Source organism: Lonchura striata, chromosome 22 (genome assembly GCF_050655825.1).
Source record: "Lonchura striata isolate lonStrDom1 chromosome 22, ASM5065582v1, whole genome shotgun sequence".
Lineage (NCBI taxonomy): Eukaryota > Metazoa > Chordata > Aves > Passeriformes > Estrildidae > Lonchura > Lonchura striata.
The window spans coordinates 7,153,146-7,166,040 of record NC_140724.1 but is presented as its reverse complement, the minus strand read 5'-3'; the positions used below and the strand labels follow the sequence as shown (position 1 = coordinate 7,166,040).

General features: G+C 57.9%; 1 protein-coding gene across 4 annotated transcripts; it reads right to left on the bottom strand.

Moving 5' to 3' along the window:
- TACR1 (tachykinin receptor 1) lies at positions 1-12,290 on the bottom strand. 4 transcript variants are annotated; one of them, XM_085559341.1, is made up of 6 exons: positions 11,866-12,290; positions 11,209-11,715; positions 6,761-6,955; positions 4,151-4,301; positions 2,796-2,992; positions 1-1,509 (listed from the first exon to the last, which is right to left on the bottom strand). In XM_085559341.1, the coding sequence occupies exons 2-6, from the start codon at positions 11,598-11,600 to the stop codon at positions 1,215-1,217; spliced, it is 1,230 nt and encodes a 409-aa protein (XP_085415467.1). In that variant the 5' UTR covers positions 11,601-11,715; positions 11,866-12,290; the 3' UTR covers positions 1-1,214. The 4 variants fall into 4 exon arrangements, with proteins under 4 accessions (XP_085415467.1, XP_085415464.1, XP_085415463.1 ...); XM_085559338.1 differs by having other exon boundaries at positions 11,209-12,290; XM_085559337.1 differs by lacking the exons at positions 6,761-6,955; positions 11,209-11,715; positions 11,866-12,290 and having other exon boundaries at positions 4,151-6,759.
- Between the last annotated feature and the right edge of the window lie 605 nt (positions 12,291-12,895).

The following is a 12,895-nucleotide window of genomic DNA, read 5'->3' as shown; positions in this document are numbered from 1 at the left end:
TTCTCCACATCAAAGGAATATTTATCCATGAAAATCCATGCTGGGACAATCCCGAGACACTTTGGGAAGGACGGTTGGGTTGGGTTCCCTCTCTCTTGGGATGTTCCCATGGGAAGAACTTCCCAGAAATCTCCTTCCAGCTGCTGCAATCCTGAATCCCGAGTTCCCCAGGGATGTCAGAGTCACAGGGATGGGATTTGAGGTGGATATTCCAGCAGGAATGGGATTTAAGGTGGATATTCCAAGGAAAAGGAGGATTCCCATGCTAAACTTTGCATTATAATGATTGTGTCCATTTTTCAGCTGGACAGGGGATTTTGGGACAGGGTTTGGGAGAGGAATAAATCCCAAAATCCCAGAATCCCAGAATGGGGAAGGCTGGAAGGCCCCATGGTGGATCCTGAAGGCTGAAAATTGGAATTTTATACGATTAGGGTGATTTTAATGGGAAATAAACCCTGGGAACTCCGAGGCTGGGCTCTGTGACCTCACACCAAGGCTCCAGCAAGGACACGGAAATCCCAAAAAGCCCAAATCCCGTCATTCCCTGTGGGAATGCTCCGTAAACGGCGGATCCTGCGCTTCCATCCTGGAACGCTCGGCCGTGAGGAGCCCTCGAGGGACAGAAAACAAAAACAACAATAAAGACAAGGATGGGCGGGGCAGGCCTTGTATCCACGACAATCCCAGAAAAACGCTGGGAACAATGGGAATGGCTCCCGGATGGATCCTTGGCTGCGGCTTCCAAAGGCGCCGCAGCTCTTCTGCCAAACACACCCAAACCAGGGCCAGGCCTGCTTGAATCCCAGAATCCACGCTGTGGCCGGTGACTCCCCATGGAGCTGGAAAAAGCCTTTTTTGGGATTTTGGGATTCAAGATCCTCCTGGATATCCAGCAGGGAGAATGAAATTAAGGATGGGAGGAGGGAGGTGCAGGACGGGGCTGTTTTCCGTGGGGTGGGATGCACCGAGAGGTCCCTCCTGCCTCGCAGAGAGCGCGGAAGCGCCGGCCGGCGTTGGAATTCCGGAGGAAAAGCCGGCTCTGTCCCGTCCCTGCGTCCCCTTCATCTCCAGCCCGGCAGTGCAAACATTCCTGGTGTCCGGCCCCACGGCGGAACTCATCCCAAGGAAAAGAGGCGGGAAAGCAGCGTGGGAAACACCGGCACGGCACAAGAGCAGGGCGGCGACACCGAGGTGGCGCTGAGGGGACCTCCCTAGGTGAGGGTGTTGGAGTAGAAGCTGAAGCTCTCGGAGACCGTCTTGGAATCGCTGCGGGAGGAGCCGTTGGAGGTCATGTCCAGGGAGAGCCGCTTGGCCCGGCTGGGCTCGTCCGGCTCCTCGTCGGCCGCGCCGAGCGCCGAGGCCACGGTGGTGGTGTCCATGCGGCTGAGCTTGGACACGGAGCTGCGCGTGTGCAGGAAGCGCGCCGAGCGCAGCTCCAGCCCCTCGTACTCGCCGGCGCGGACCCACGGGCACCACCGGAAGGCGTGCTTGAATCCCACCCGGAACCTGGCCACAGGGGTGGGATGGACACCGGCATGGATGTGGCCAAAGGAACGAGGAAAGACGTGGAGATGGCCAAAGGAGTGGGATGGATGTGGCCGAAGGAAGGGGATGGACATGGCCAAAGGAATGGGATGGATGTGGCCAAAGGAATGGGATGGATGTGGCCAAAGGAATGGGATGGACGTGGCCAAAGGAATGGGATGGACATGGCCAAAGGAACGGGATGGACATGGCCAAAGGAATGGGATGGAGATGGCCAAAGGAATGGGATGGACGTGGCCAAAGGAATGGGATGGACATGGCCAAAGGAACGGGATGGACATGGCCAAAGGAATGGGATGGAGATGGCCAAAGGAATGGGATGGACGTGGCCAAAGGAATGGGATGGAGATGGCCAAAGGAATGGGATGGACGTGGCCAAAGGAACGGGATGGACATGGCCAAAGGAACGGGATGGACATGGCCAAAGGAATGGGATGGAGATGGCCAAAGGAGTGGGATGGACATGGCCAAAGGAATGGGATGGACATGGCCAAAGGAATGGGATGGACATGGCCAAAGGAACGGGATGGACATGGCCAAAGGAACGGGATGGACATGGCCAAAGGAATGGGATGGAGATGGCCAAAGGAATGGGATGGACGTGGCCAAAGGAATGGGATGGACATGGCCAAAGGAATGGGATGGAGATGGCCAAAGGAATGGGATGGACATGGCCAAAGGAATGGGATGGAGATGGCCAAAGGAGTGGGATGGACATGGCCAAAGGAAGGGGATGGACATGGCCAAAGGAAGGGGATGGACATGGCCAAAGGAATGGGAAAAGACATGGACAGGGCCAAAGGAATGGCATGGACATGGCCAAAGGAATGGGATGGACATGGCCAAAGGAATGGGTTGGACATGGCCAAAGGGACGGGATGGACATGGCCAAAGGAAGGGGAAAAGACATGGACAGGGCCAAAGGAAAGGGGAGACAAAGCTGAGCTTTTCCAAACATGACAAAATTGCCGTCTTTCAGCGAGGGGAGGAAAAACCCCCTGAGAAATGGAAAACCCCAAGAAATGCAAACCCCCCATCCCTGTAAACCCCAGTTAGGAACTGGGGTTGTTTCAGTTGATGTTTGCCCTCAAAATCCACAGGGATTCGGAAAGACCCCAGGTGAGAGTCGTGCCACCCCCACCTCCTCCGGAGGTGGCAGAGGGCGGGACAGGACCACCCAAACCATCCCCATCCGCCCTCTCCGCTGGGACCCTGCTGCGCGTTGCCGAGCTCGGCGGCGCTCCCACCTGTCGTTGAGGCAGCAGTAGATGATGGGGTTGTACATGGTGGAGCTCATGGCCAGCCACATGACGGCCAGGTAGACCTGCTGGATGAAGCTCTGCAGGTACCACTGGGGCCGCAGGTACTGCAGCGTGAAGTAGACGTGGTAGGGCAGCCAGCAGAGCGCGAAGGTGCACACCACCATGATCATCATCTTCACCACCTGCCGCGGGAGAGGGCGAGCCTGCAGCCATTCCACCCCCTGGAATGGCCTTTCCAGCTGGGAACCCGTGGTCAACATCCCAGCTGAACCACAGCCGTGGGGGAAGTGTCCTAAACCCATCCGTCGGTCATGCCACCCTCGGGAATGGCCCTTCCAGCTGGGAATGTGCAGTCAGCATCTGTAGTGGAGGAGATGTCCACAGGACTCTGCTCCATCTTCATCCCATCCATTGGTCATTCCAGCCTTTTTTTGGCCTTGGAGACCTTTCCAACCGGGAACAACATCTCGGCTGAAGCACTTCGGTGTTAGGACATCTCCTAAACCCATCCACCAAGTCCTCACCTGCTCCATAATGAAGGGTTTGGGGCTGGGACTGGCCAGGAATTCTGGATCCAGCCTTTCCTGGAATTCCTCACCTTGTGGAGGTTGGCCAGGAATTCAGGATCCATCGCCTCCCAGAATTCCTCACCTTGTGGAGGTTGGGCATGGATTCTGGATCCATCCCCTTCTGGAATTCCTCACCTTGTGGAGGTTGGCCATGGATTCTGGATCCATCCCCTCCCGGAATTCCTCACCTTGTGGAGGTTGGGCATGGATTCTGGATCCATCCCCTCCCGGAATTCCTCACCTTGTGGAGGTTGGGCATGGATTATGGATCCATCCCCTCCCGGAATTCCTCACCTTGTGGAGGTTGGGCATGGATTCTGGATCCATCCCCTCCCGGAATTCCTCACCTTGTGGAAGTTGGCCATGGATTCTGGATCCATCCCCTCCCAGAATTCCTCACCTTGTGGCGATTGGGCAGGAATTCTGGATCCATCCCCTCCCGGAATTCCTCACCTTGTGGAGGTTGGCCATGGATTCTGGATCCATCCCCTCCCGGAATTCCTCACCTTGTGGAGGTTGGCCAGGAATTCTGGATCCATCCCCTCCCGGAATTCCTCACCTTGTGGAGGTTGGCCATGGATTCTGGATCCATCCCCTCCCGGAATTCCTCACCTTGTGGAGGTTGGGCATGGATTCTGGATCCATCCCCTCCCGGAATTCCTCACCTTGTGGAGGTTGGCCATGGATTCTGGATCCATCCCCTCCCGGAATTCCTCACCTTGTGGAGGTTGGGCATGGATTATGGATCCATCCCCTCCCGGAATTCCTCACCTTCCTCTTGGCCGACACCTGCTCGTGGTAGCGGTCGGAGGAGTCTCCGGGGATGGCGCTGGCCCAGAGCGTGCGGCCGACGGCGCCGTAGGCGCAGCCGATCACCAGCAGCGGCAGCAGGTACAGCAGCACGGTCATGGAGAAGTGGTACCTGGAAAAATGGGATAATCCCTGAGGATCCCTCAGGATGGACATGGAGAAATGGTGGGACCTTGAAAAATGGGATAATCCCTGAGGATCCAGCAGGATGGACATGGAGAAGTGGTGGGACCTTGAAAAATGGGATAATCCCTGAGGATCCAGCAGGATGGACATGGAGAAATGGTGGGACCTTGAAAAATGGGATAATCCCTGAGGATCCAGCAGGATGGACATGGAGAAGTGGTACCTGGAAAAAATGGGATAATCCCTGAGGATCCAGCAGGATGGACATGGAGAAATGGTGGGACCTTGAAAAATGGGATAATCCCTGAGGATCCAGCAGGATGGACATGGAGAAATGGTGGGACCTTGAAAAATGGGATAATCCCTGAGGATCCAGCAGGATGGACATGGAGAAATGGTGGGACCTTGAAAAATGGGATAATCCCTGAGGATCCAGCAGGATGGACACGGAGAAATGGTGGGACCTTGAAAAATGGGATAATCCCTGAGGATCCAGCAGGATGGACACGGAGAAATGGTGGGACCTTGAAAAATGGGATAATCCCTGAGGATCCAGCATTGGGAATGCCATGGAAGTGCTGGGAAGCCCATGGAAGCACTGGGAATGCCATGGGAAATCTGGGAATGCTGTGGAAGCACTGGGAATACCATGGGAAACCTGGGAATGCTGTGGAAGCACTGGGAATGCCGTGGGAAATCTGGGAATGCTGTGGAAGCACTGGGAATGTAGTGGGAAATCTGGGAATGCTGTGGAAGCACTGGGAATACCATGGGAAACCTGGGAATGCTGTGGGTCAGTGAGGACCTCTGTTGGAGAGGAGTTTAAAAGGAAATCAAATAATTCCAGGTTTAAGCACAGGAGGGGGATGGAGGCTCCAACCTTCTGGAAAATCCTGGGAAATCCTCCTCCCTAAAACCTGACTCCACAAACGTGGCTGGAAAACTTCCCAAATCCCGCCTGGCTAGCAGGAATCTTATTCCCAAGGCTTTGGGGCCTCTGGGTGGATTTTTGGGCTCCCAGCTCCTCTATCTTTGCAAGGATTTGGACTCCAATCCAGGCCCTGCTCCCACTGCTCTTCCCGGGAGTTTGGATTGAATCCCGGCTCCGGAGGGTGAGGAGTGGGAGCAGGGCCTGGATTGGATTCTGCTGCTCGCTACCAGAATCTGATTTTCCCAGCCCTAATTCCATTTGGGATGGCCTTGGCGGAGCTGGATTTCGTTGGCTCATTCCAGAGGCGTCTCGGCGGCTCCGCAGGAGGATTTTTGTTGCTGTTCCCATGGAATTCCGGATCCTCGGAGCGCTGCAGGAACGTCTGGAGGAGCTGCAGGATAACGTCAGCAGCGCAGAGCCCCGTTCCCAGAGGGGTCTGGGCTCCGAGAGCCCTTCCAGAAGCTCCAGGAATCCTTTTGGGATGGCAGGCATGGAAAAACAGTGGGAATGTGCTGCCTGCAGCATTCCCGGGATCGCAGCGCTCCGGGAGATTTGGGGTTTGCAGCTGGAAGGGGTTTAGGATCTGGGGCGGGATGGAGGATGGAGCTGCCGCCTCCTTTTCCCTGGGAATCCCGGGAATGTTGGCATGGAAGGGACATCCCTGCATTCCCAGGGGATCCTCAAAACCCCAAACGGAATTCCTGATCCCGTTGGGAAGCAGGGATCGACGGCCCGATGGAATCCCACAGGATTCCCAGCTCTGGGATGTTTTCCAGGGAAAAACCAGCTCTGCTACCCTCTGCACACCGGGCTTGTGCTCCCCAGAGGTTTTCCAGAGGAATTCCCCCCCAAAGTGTTGGAATTCCCTGTTTTCCTCTGGTTTTTCCTCCTGTTTTCCATGGGAACTGGAAAAAGGATGGAATTTTTTCCTCCTGGCGCCGCAAACGGAGCAGCTGCCACCGCAGCGTTCCCGGAATATCCACTCGGAGGCCGTGGAGCGGGGAAGGGGCTGGAATGACGCCTCTGGAATGACCCAAGCACCTGTCCCGAGTTATTTAGGGCAGGAAAATCCCATCCCGGGATTCCCGAGAGTGGAGCCGCCGCCGAGCCGCCAGTTCCTCCCAATCCCTAAATTCTTTGGGATTTGCCATCCTGAAGCTGCCAGGGATCTCCTTTCCCAGTTTTCCCAGTTTCTCCAATTTTCCCAGTTTTCCCAGTTTCCTGGAGCATGGCATGCACATCCCCTGTGGATTTAGTGGCGACGTTTTCCTTTGGGATCAGCCTTTGGAAAAACCACCGGAATGTTCTGTCCCAATCAGCGGCTGCCTCATTCCGTGCTGGGAATCTGGGAATATTCTGGAATGCAGCGATGCCACTCTGGGAATGAGGTGACAAAGGACACAGGGAGGGTTTGACACCGGCCGCTCCTGGACCTGCCACCCGGCCTGGCTCCAGCGGAATTCCAGAGCGGAATTCCCCTCTCCCAGCCCGTTGTTCCCGTTGTTCCCGCTCACGTTTTCCCGGACTCGGCTCCGCCGGGCTCCGGCCACTCCACGAGGCAGACGAGGCGTCCCGGGAGCTCGGCGGTGACGGAGAAATATCCCTGGGGAAAGGCCAGGAGCAGCGCCAGCAGCCAGATCAGCCCGATCAGAGCCTTGGTGGCCGCGGCCGAGAGGCGCGGCCGCAGCGGGTGGATGATGGCCATGTACCTGTGCGGGAAAATCGGGAATTTGGGATGGGAAACCCCGGGTGCCAGCCTGGGAAGAGCGGGAATATGGCTGGGAAATCCCGGGTTCTGGGTCTGGCAACAGTGGGAATTGGGGCTGGGAAATCCTGGGGTTCCAGCCTGGGAACAGCGGGAATATGGCCGGGAAATCCCGGGGTTCTGGCTCTGGGAACAGCGGGAATATGGCCGGGAAATCCTGGGGTGCCAGCCTGGGAAGAGCGGGAATATGGCTGGGAAATCCCGGGTTCTGGCTCTGGGAACAGCGGGAATATGGCCGGGAAATCCTGGGGTTCCAGCCTGGGAACAGCAGGGATCAGGGCTGGGAAATCCTGGGGTTCTGGCTCTGGGAACAGCGGGAATTGAGACTGGGAAATCCTGGGGTTCCAGCCTGGCAACAGCGGGAATTGAGACTGGGAAATCCCGGGGTTCCAGCCTAGGAACAGTGGGAATTGGGGCTGGGAAATCCTGGGGTTCCAGCCTGGCAACAGCGGGAATCGGGGCTGGGAAATCCCGGGTTCCGGCCTGGGAACAGCGGGAATATGGCTGGGAAATCCCGGGGTTCCAGCCTGGGAACAGCAGGAATTGGGGCTGGGAAATCCTGGGATTCTGGGTCTGGCAACAGTGGGAATATGGCCGGGAAATCCTGGGGTGCCAGCCTGGGAAGAGCGGGAATATGGCCGGGAAATCCCGGGGTTCCAGCCTGGGAACAGCAGGAATATGGCTGGGAAATCCCGGGGTTCCAGCCTGGGAACAGCGGGAATTGAGACTGGGAAATCCCGGGGTTCCAGCCTGGGAACAGCGGGAATATGGCCAGAAAATCCTGGGATTCTGGGTCTGGGAACAGCGGGAATCAGGCTGGGAAATCCCGGGGTTCCTTTTGGGAACAGCAGGAATATGGCTGGGAAATCCCGGGGTTCTGGTTCTGGGAACAGCGGGAATATGGCTGGGAAATCCCGGGTTCCAGCCTGGGAACAGCGGGAATATGGCCAGAAAATCCCGGGGTTCCAGCCTGGGAACAGCGGGAATATGGCTGGGAAATTCCGGGTTCTGGCTTGGGAACAGCGGGAATATGGCTGGGAAATCCCGGGTTCTGGCCTGGGAACAGTGGGAATATGGCCAGAAAATCCTGGGATTCTGGCCTGGGAACAGCGGGAATATGGCTGGGAAATCCCAGGTTCCAGCCTGGGAACAGCGGGAATCGGGGCTGGGAAATCCCGGGGTTCTGGCTCTGGGAACAGCGGGAATATGGCTGGGAAATCCCGGGGTTCCAGCCTGGGAACAGCGGGAATATGGCTGGGAAATCCCGGGGTTCTGGCTCTGGGAACAGCGGGAATATGGCTGGGAAATCCCGGGGTTCCTTTTGGGAACAGCGGGAATCGGGGCTGGGAAATCCTGGGATTCTGGCCTGAGAACAGTGGGAATCAGGGCTGGGAAATCCCAGGGTTCTGGCCTGAGAACAGTGGGAATCAGGAAAATCAGTGGAAAATCCCGGGGTTCCTTTTGGGAACAGTGGGAATCGGGGTTGGAAAATGCCAGTATTCCCTTTGGGAAAAGTGGGAATATGGCTGGAAAATCCTGGAGTTCCATCATTGGGAAGAGCAGGAATGGGAGCTGGAAAATCCCAGGGTTCCCTTTGGGAAAACAAAGGATGGGGTGGGAAACCGGGGAGCCGAGGGAGCTGCAGGGCTCTGAATTCTTTGGGATTTTCCTGAGGCACTTCCCGCAGTGCCAGCCCCGATCCCGAATTTCCTGCCATTGTCCCGAGTGTTCGGAACAACTTCCGCCTGTTTTTCTTTCGTGCCCAGGGCTGGAGCAGCTCCAGGGGAAGGAGGGGATGGAGGAACTTCCAACTAAAATCCCGCACGGATCCACGATGGATCCCGCAGAAAATCCCACCGGGGATTCCGGGCCAGCCGTGGGTTCCCCTGGATCCTGGGAAGTGCCAGGAAGGGCTGGAGGCTCTGGAGCGACCTGGGATAGGGAAGGTGGCCCTGGGTGGGATTTGAGATCCTTCCCAATCCCAGCCCTTCCAGGACTTTGGGAACACGAGGCTCCTTCCATGCTGCTTCCCTGATTTTTGGTGGGAATTGGGAATTCTAGCCAAAATTGAGAATTCTGAATTCTGCCCGTTCCAAATCCTGGCTCTGGCTCTGCCCATTCCCATTCCCAGCTCTCCCCATTCCCAATCCCATTCCCAGCTCTCCCCATTCCCATTCCCAGCTCTCCCCATTCCCATTCCCAGCTCTCCCCATTCCCATTCCCATTCCCAGCTCTCCCCATTCCCAGTTCTGGCTCTCCCCATTCCCAATCCCATTCCCAGTTTTCCCCATTCCCAGTTCTGGCTCTCCCCATTCCCAGTTCTGGCTCTCCCCATTCCCAATCCCATTCCCAGTTTTCCCCATTCCTGTTCCCATTCCCAGCTCTCCCCATTCCCATTCCCGGCTCTCCCCATTCCCAATCCCATTCCCAGTTTCCCCCGTTCCTGTTCCCAGTCCCAGCTCTCCCCATTCCCAGTTCTGGCTCCCCCATTCCCAATCCCATTCCCAGCTCTCCCTATTCCCATTCCCAGCTCTCCCCATTCCCAGTTCTGGCTCTCCCCATTCCCAGTTCTGGCTCTCCCCATTCCCAATCCCATTCCCAGTTTTCCCCATTCCTGTTCCCAGTCCCAGCTCTCCCCATTCCCAGTTCTGGCTCTCCCCATTCCCAATCCCATTCCCAGTTTTCCCCATTCCTGTTCCCAGTCCCAGCTCTCCCCATTCCCAGTCCCAGCTCTGGGAACTGGGAATTCTCCCTCCCAGGCTCCTGGAGCTCATTCCAGCTTTTCCTGCCTTTCAGCTCCATTGTCAGCTCCCAGCCAGAGGAAAACAAGGAATTTTCCCAAGCTTTGGAGGGGCTGAGGATGGGATTTGGGATTTGTTCCCTTCCCCGTTCCTGGCTGGAATTTGGGATGCAGCACATGGAGGCTGCAGCTTCCAGGTGGGAGCCTGGGTTTTTTTGGGAAAACTGAGCCTCTCTTCAGGGTTTGAGGTGCAGGAAGATTTTTTGGGAATGCTAATCCTCAAAAAATTCCAGCCCCAGCCTCCCAGACCTCCCTGCTTTACTGCAGCTTCCCTGGGTTTGCTCTCCTGGTTTTTTTGGTGTGGATCAAAGTCTGTAAATTAAATTGTTCACCCCAAAAAATAATCCCTGGAATTCATCCCAGCTCTAAAGGGCCTTTTCCAGCTGATCCCAAGGATCCTCCTGGAACCACACCGAGGGAGAGGAACTGGAAATGTGCCGGTTTTTACCGATTGCCTCAATTCCATGGATTTTAGGGAGAGGATTCGGTGACAAAACCAAACCTGGGGCTGTTCCAATGCCCAGGGAGCCTCATCCACCCCAGCCCTGCTTCCTGCAGGGAATCCTGGAGCCAGCGGCGCTGGAAAAGGGCAGGAAAAGCGTCCTCCCCCCGGATCCCGGCCACAATTCCCTTTATTCCCTGGGAACGGAGAGGAGGCAGAGCCGGGATTCGTCCTGGGGCTCCAGGGGGAACGTCCCCAAATTCCCGGGAAGGGAACGGAGACTTCCTGCGGGCTCCGGGGCTTTGGGACCCCCCAGTCCCACTGGGATCCGGCTGAGCTTGGGATCGTGATCCAGTGGGATCTAATGGAGCTTGGGATCGTGATCCAGTGGGATCTGGGATTTAATGGAGCTTGGGATCGTGATCCAGTGGGATCTAATGGAGCTTGGGATCGTGATCCAGTGGGATCTGGGATCTGGCTGAGCTTGGGATCATGACCCAGTGGGATCTGGGATTTAATGGAGCTTGGGATCGTGATCCAGTGGGATCAGGGATCCAATGGAGCTTGGGATCATGATCCAGTGGGACCTGGGATCTGGCTGAGCTTGGGATCGTGATCCAGTGGGATCTGGGATCCAGCTGAGCTTGGGATCGTGATCCAGTGGGATCTGGGATTTAATGGAGCTTGGGATCGTGATCCAGTGGGATCTGGGATCTGGCACTGGGCAGGGCCCAACCCAGGCCTGGTCACTGACCTGTCCAGACCACGGCCAGGACCGACCCCTCACTGACCTGTCCAGACCCTGGCCAGGACTGACCCTGTCCCTGACCTGTCCAGGACTGACCCCTCACTGACCTGTCCAGGACCGACCCCTCACTGACCTGGCCAGGACCGACCCCTCACTGACCCCTCACTGACCTGGCCAGGACCGACCCCTCACTGACCCCTCACTGACCTGTCCAGCGCGATGGCCGTCATGGAGTAGATGCTGGCGAAGACGGCGGCGATGGGGAAGAAGTTGTGGAAGCGGCAGTAGGCGGGCCCGAAGTACCACTCGTTGTGCACGGCGTAGCTGAAGTTCACCACGGTGTTGAGCGCGGCCATGGAGGCCTCGGCGAAGGCCAGGTTCACCAGGAAGTAGTTGGTGACCGTGCGCATCCGCTTGTGCGCCAGGATGATCCACATGACCACGGCGTTGCCCACCACGGCCACCACCACGATGAGCGCGTAGGCCACGGCCCACAGGGCCACCTGCCACGGCGGCTGCACGAACGGGTTGGCCCAGGACTCGTTCAGGGAGATGTTGAGGGGCTCCAGCTCGGCCACCAGCGGTGGGGACTCATCCATGGCCCCGGAGACCGGCGTGAGGGACCTCAGGGTCAGCGAGATCGGGGTGAGGGACCTCAGGGTCAGTGAGATCGGGGTGAGGGACCTCAGGGTCAGTGAGATCGGGGTGAGGGACCTCAGGGTCAGTGAGATCGGGCTGAGGGACCTCAGGGTCAGTGAGACCGGCGTGAGGGACCTCAGGGTCAGCGAGATCGGGGTGAGGGACCTCAGGGTCAGCAAAACTGGGGTGAGGGACCTCAGGGTCAGCAAAACTGGGGTGAGGGACCTCAGGGTCAGCAAAACTGGGGTGAGGGACCTCAGGGTCAGCGAGATCGGGGTGAGGGACCTCAGGGTCAGCGAGATCGGCGTGAGGGACCTCAGGGTCAGTGAGATCGGGCTGAGGGACCTCAGGGTCAGCGAGATCGGGGTGAGGGACTTCTGGATCAGTGAGATTGGGCTGAGGGACCTCAGGGTCAGCGAGATCGGGGTGAGGGACCTCAGGGTCAGCAAAACTGGGGTGAGGGACCTCAGGGTCAGTGAGATCGGGGTGAGGGACCTCAGGGTCAGCGAGATCGGCGTGAGGGACCTCAGGGTCAGCGAGATCGGGGTGCAGGGGGCACCTGGATCAGCCAATTTGGGGTGAGGGACCTCCAGATCAGCAAAACTGGGGTGAGGGACCTCCGGATCAGCAAGATCAGGGTTCAGGGAGCACCTGGATCAGCCAATTTGGGGTGCAGAGCCCACTAGGATGCAGTAGGACCAGTGCACAGCCAGTTTTGGGGTGCAGGAACCTCCTGGATCAGCCAGTTTGGGGTGCAGAGCCTGTGTGGGTCAGGGTGCTGCAGATTTGGGGTGCAGAACCCGCCAGGGTGCTGAGGGTTTGGGGTGCAGAGCCTGTGTGGGTCAGGGTGCAGCAGATTTGGGGTGCAGAGCCTGTGTGGGTCAGGGTGCTGCAGATTTGGGGTTCTGGTCCCTCCAGTGTCCAGGGGCAGCCAGAACCGGGAGAGCGGCCATGGCACGGCTGGGTCGGGGTGTGGGACCGGCCCGGTTCGGGGTGTGGGACTCTCCCGGTTTGGGGCGCTGGTCCTGCCCGGATCGGGGTGCAGATCCCGCCCGGTTTGGGGTGCAGATCCCGCCCGGTTTGGGGCGCTGGTTCCCCCCGGTTCGGGGCGCTGGTTCCGCCCGGTTCGGGGTGCAGATCCCGCCCGGTTCGGGGTGCAGATCCCGCCCGGTTCGGGGTGTGGGACTCTCCCGGTTTGGGGTGCGGGTCCCGCCCGGTTCGGGGTGCAGATCCCGCCCGGTTCGGGGTGCAGATC

Bases quoted from the DNA above. Each gene is read 5' to 3' on its own strand.
- TACR1 (XM_085559337.1), bottom strand. From the start codon at position 5,086: ATGGTATTCCCAGTGCTTCCACAGCATTCCCAGATTTCCCACTACATT. The intron at 2,993-4,150 runs GTGAGGAATTCC...CTCCCGCGGCAG, and splicing joins AGGTGTCGGCCAAGAGGAAG to GTGGTGAAGATGATGATCAT. The intron at 1,510-2,795 runs GTGGGAGCGCCG...CCCTGTGGCCAG, and splicing joins TACTGCTGCCTCAACGACAG to GTTCCGGGTGGGATTCAAGC.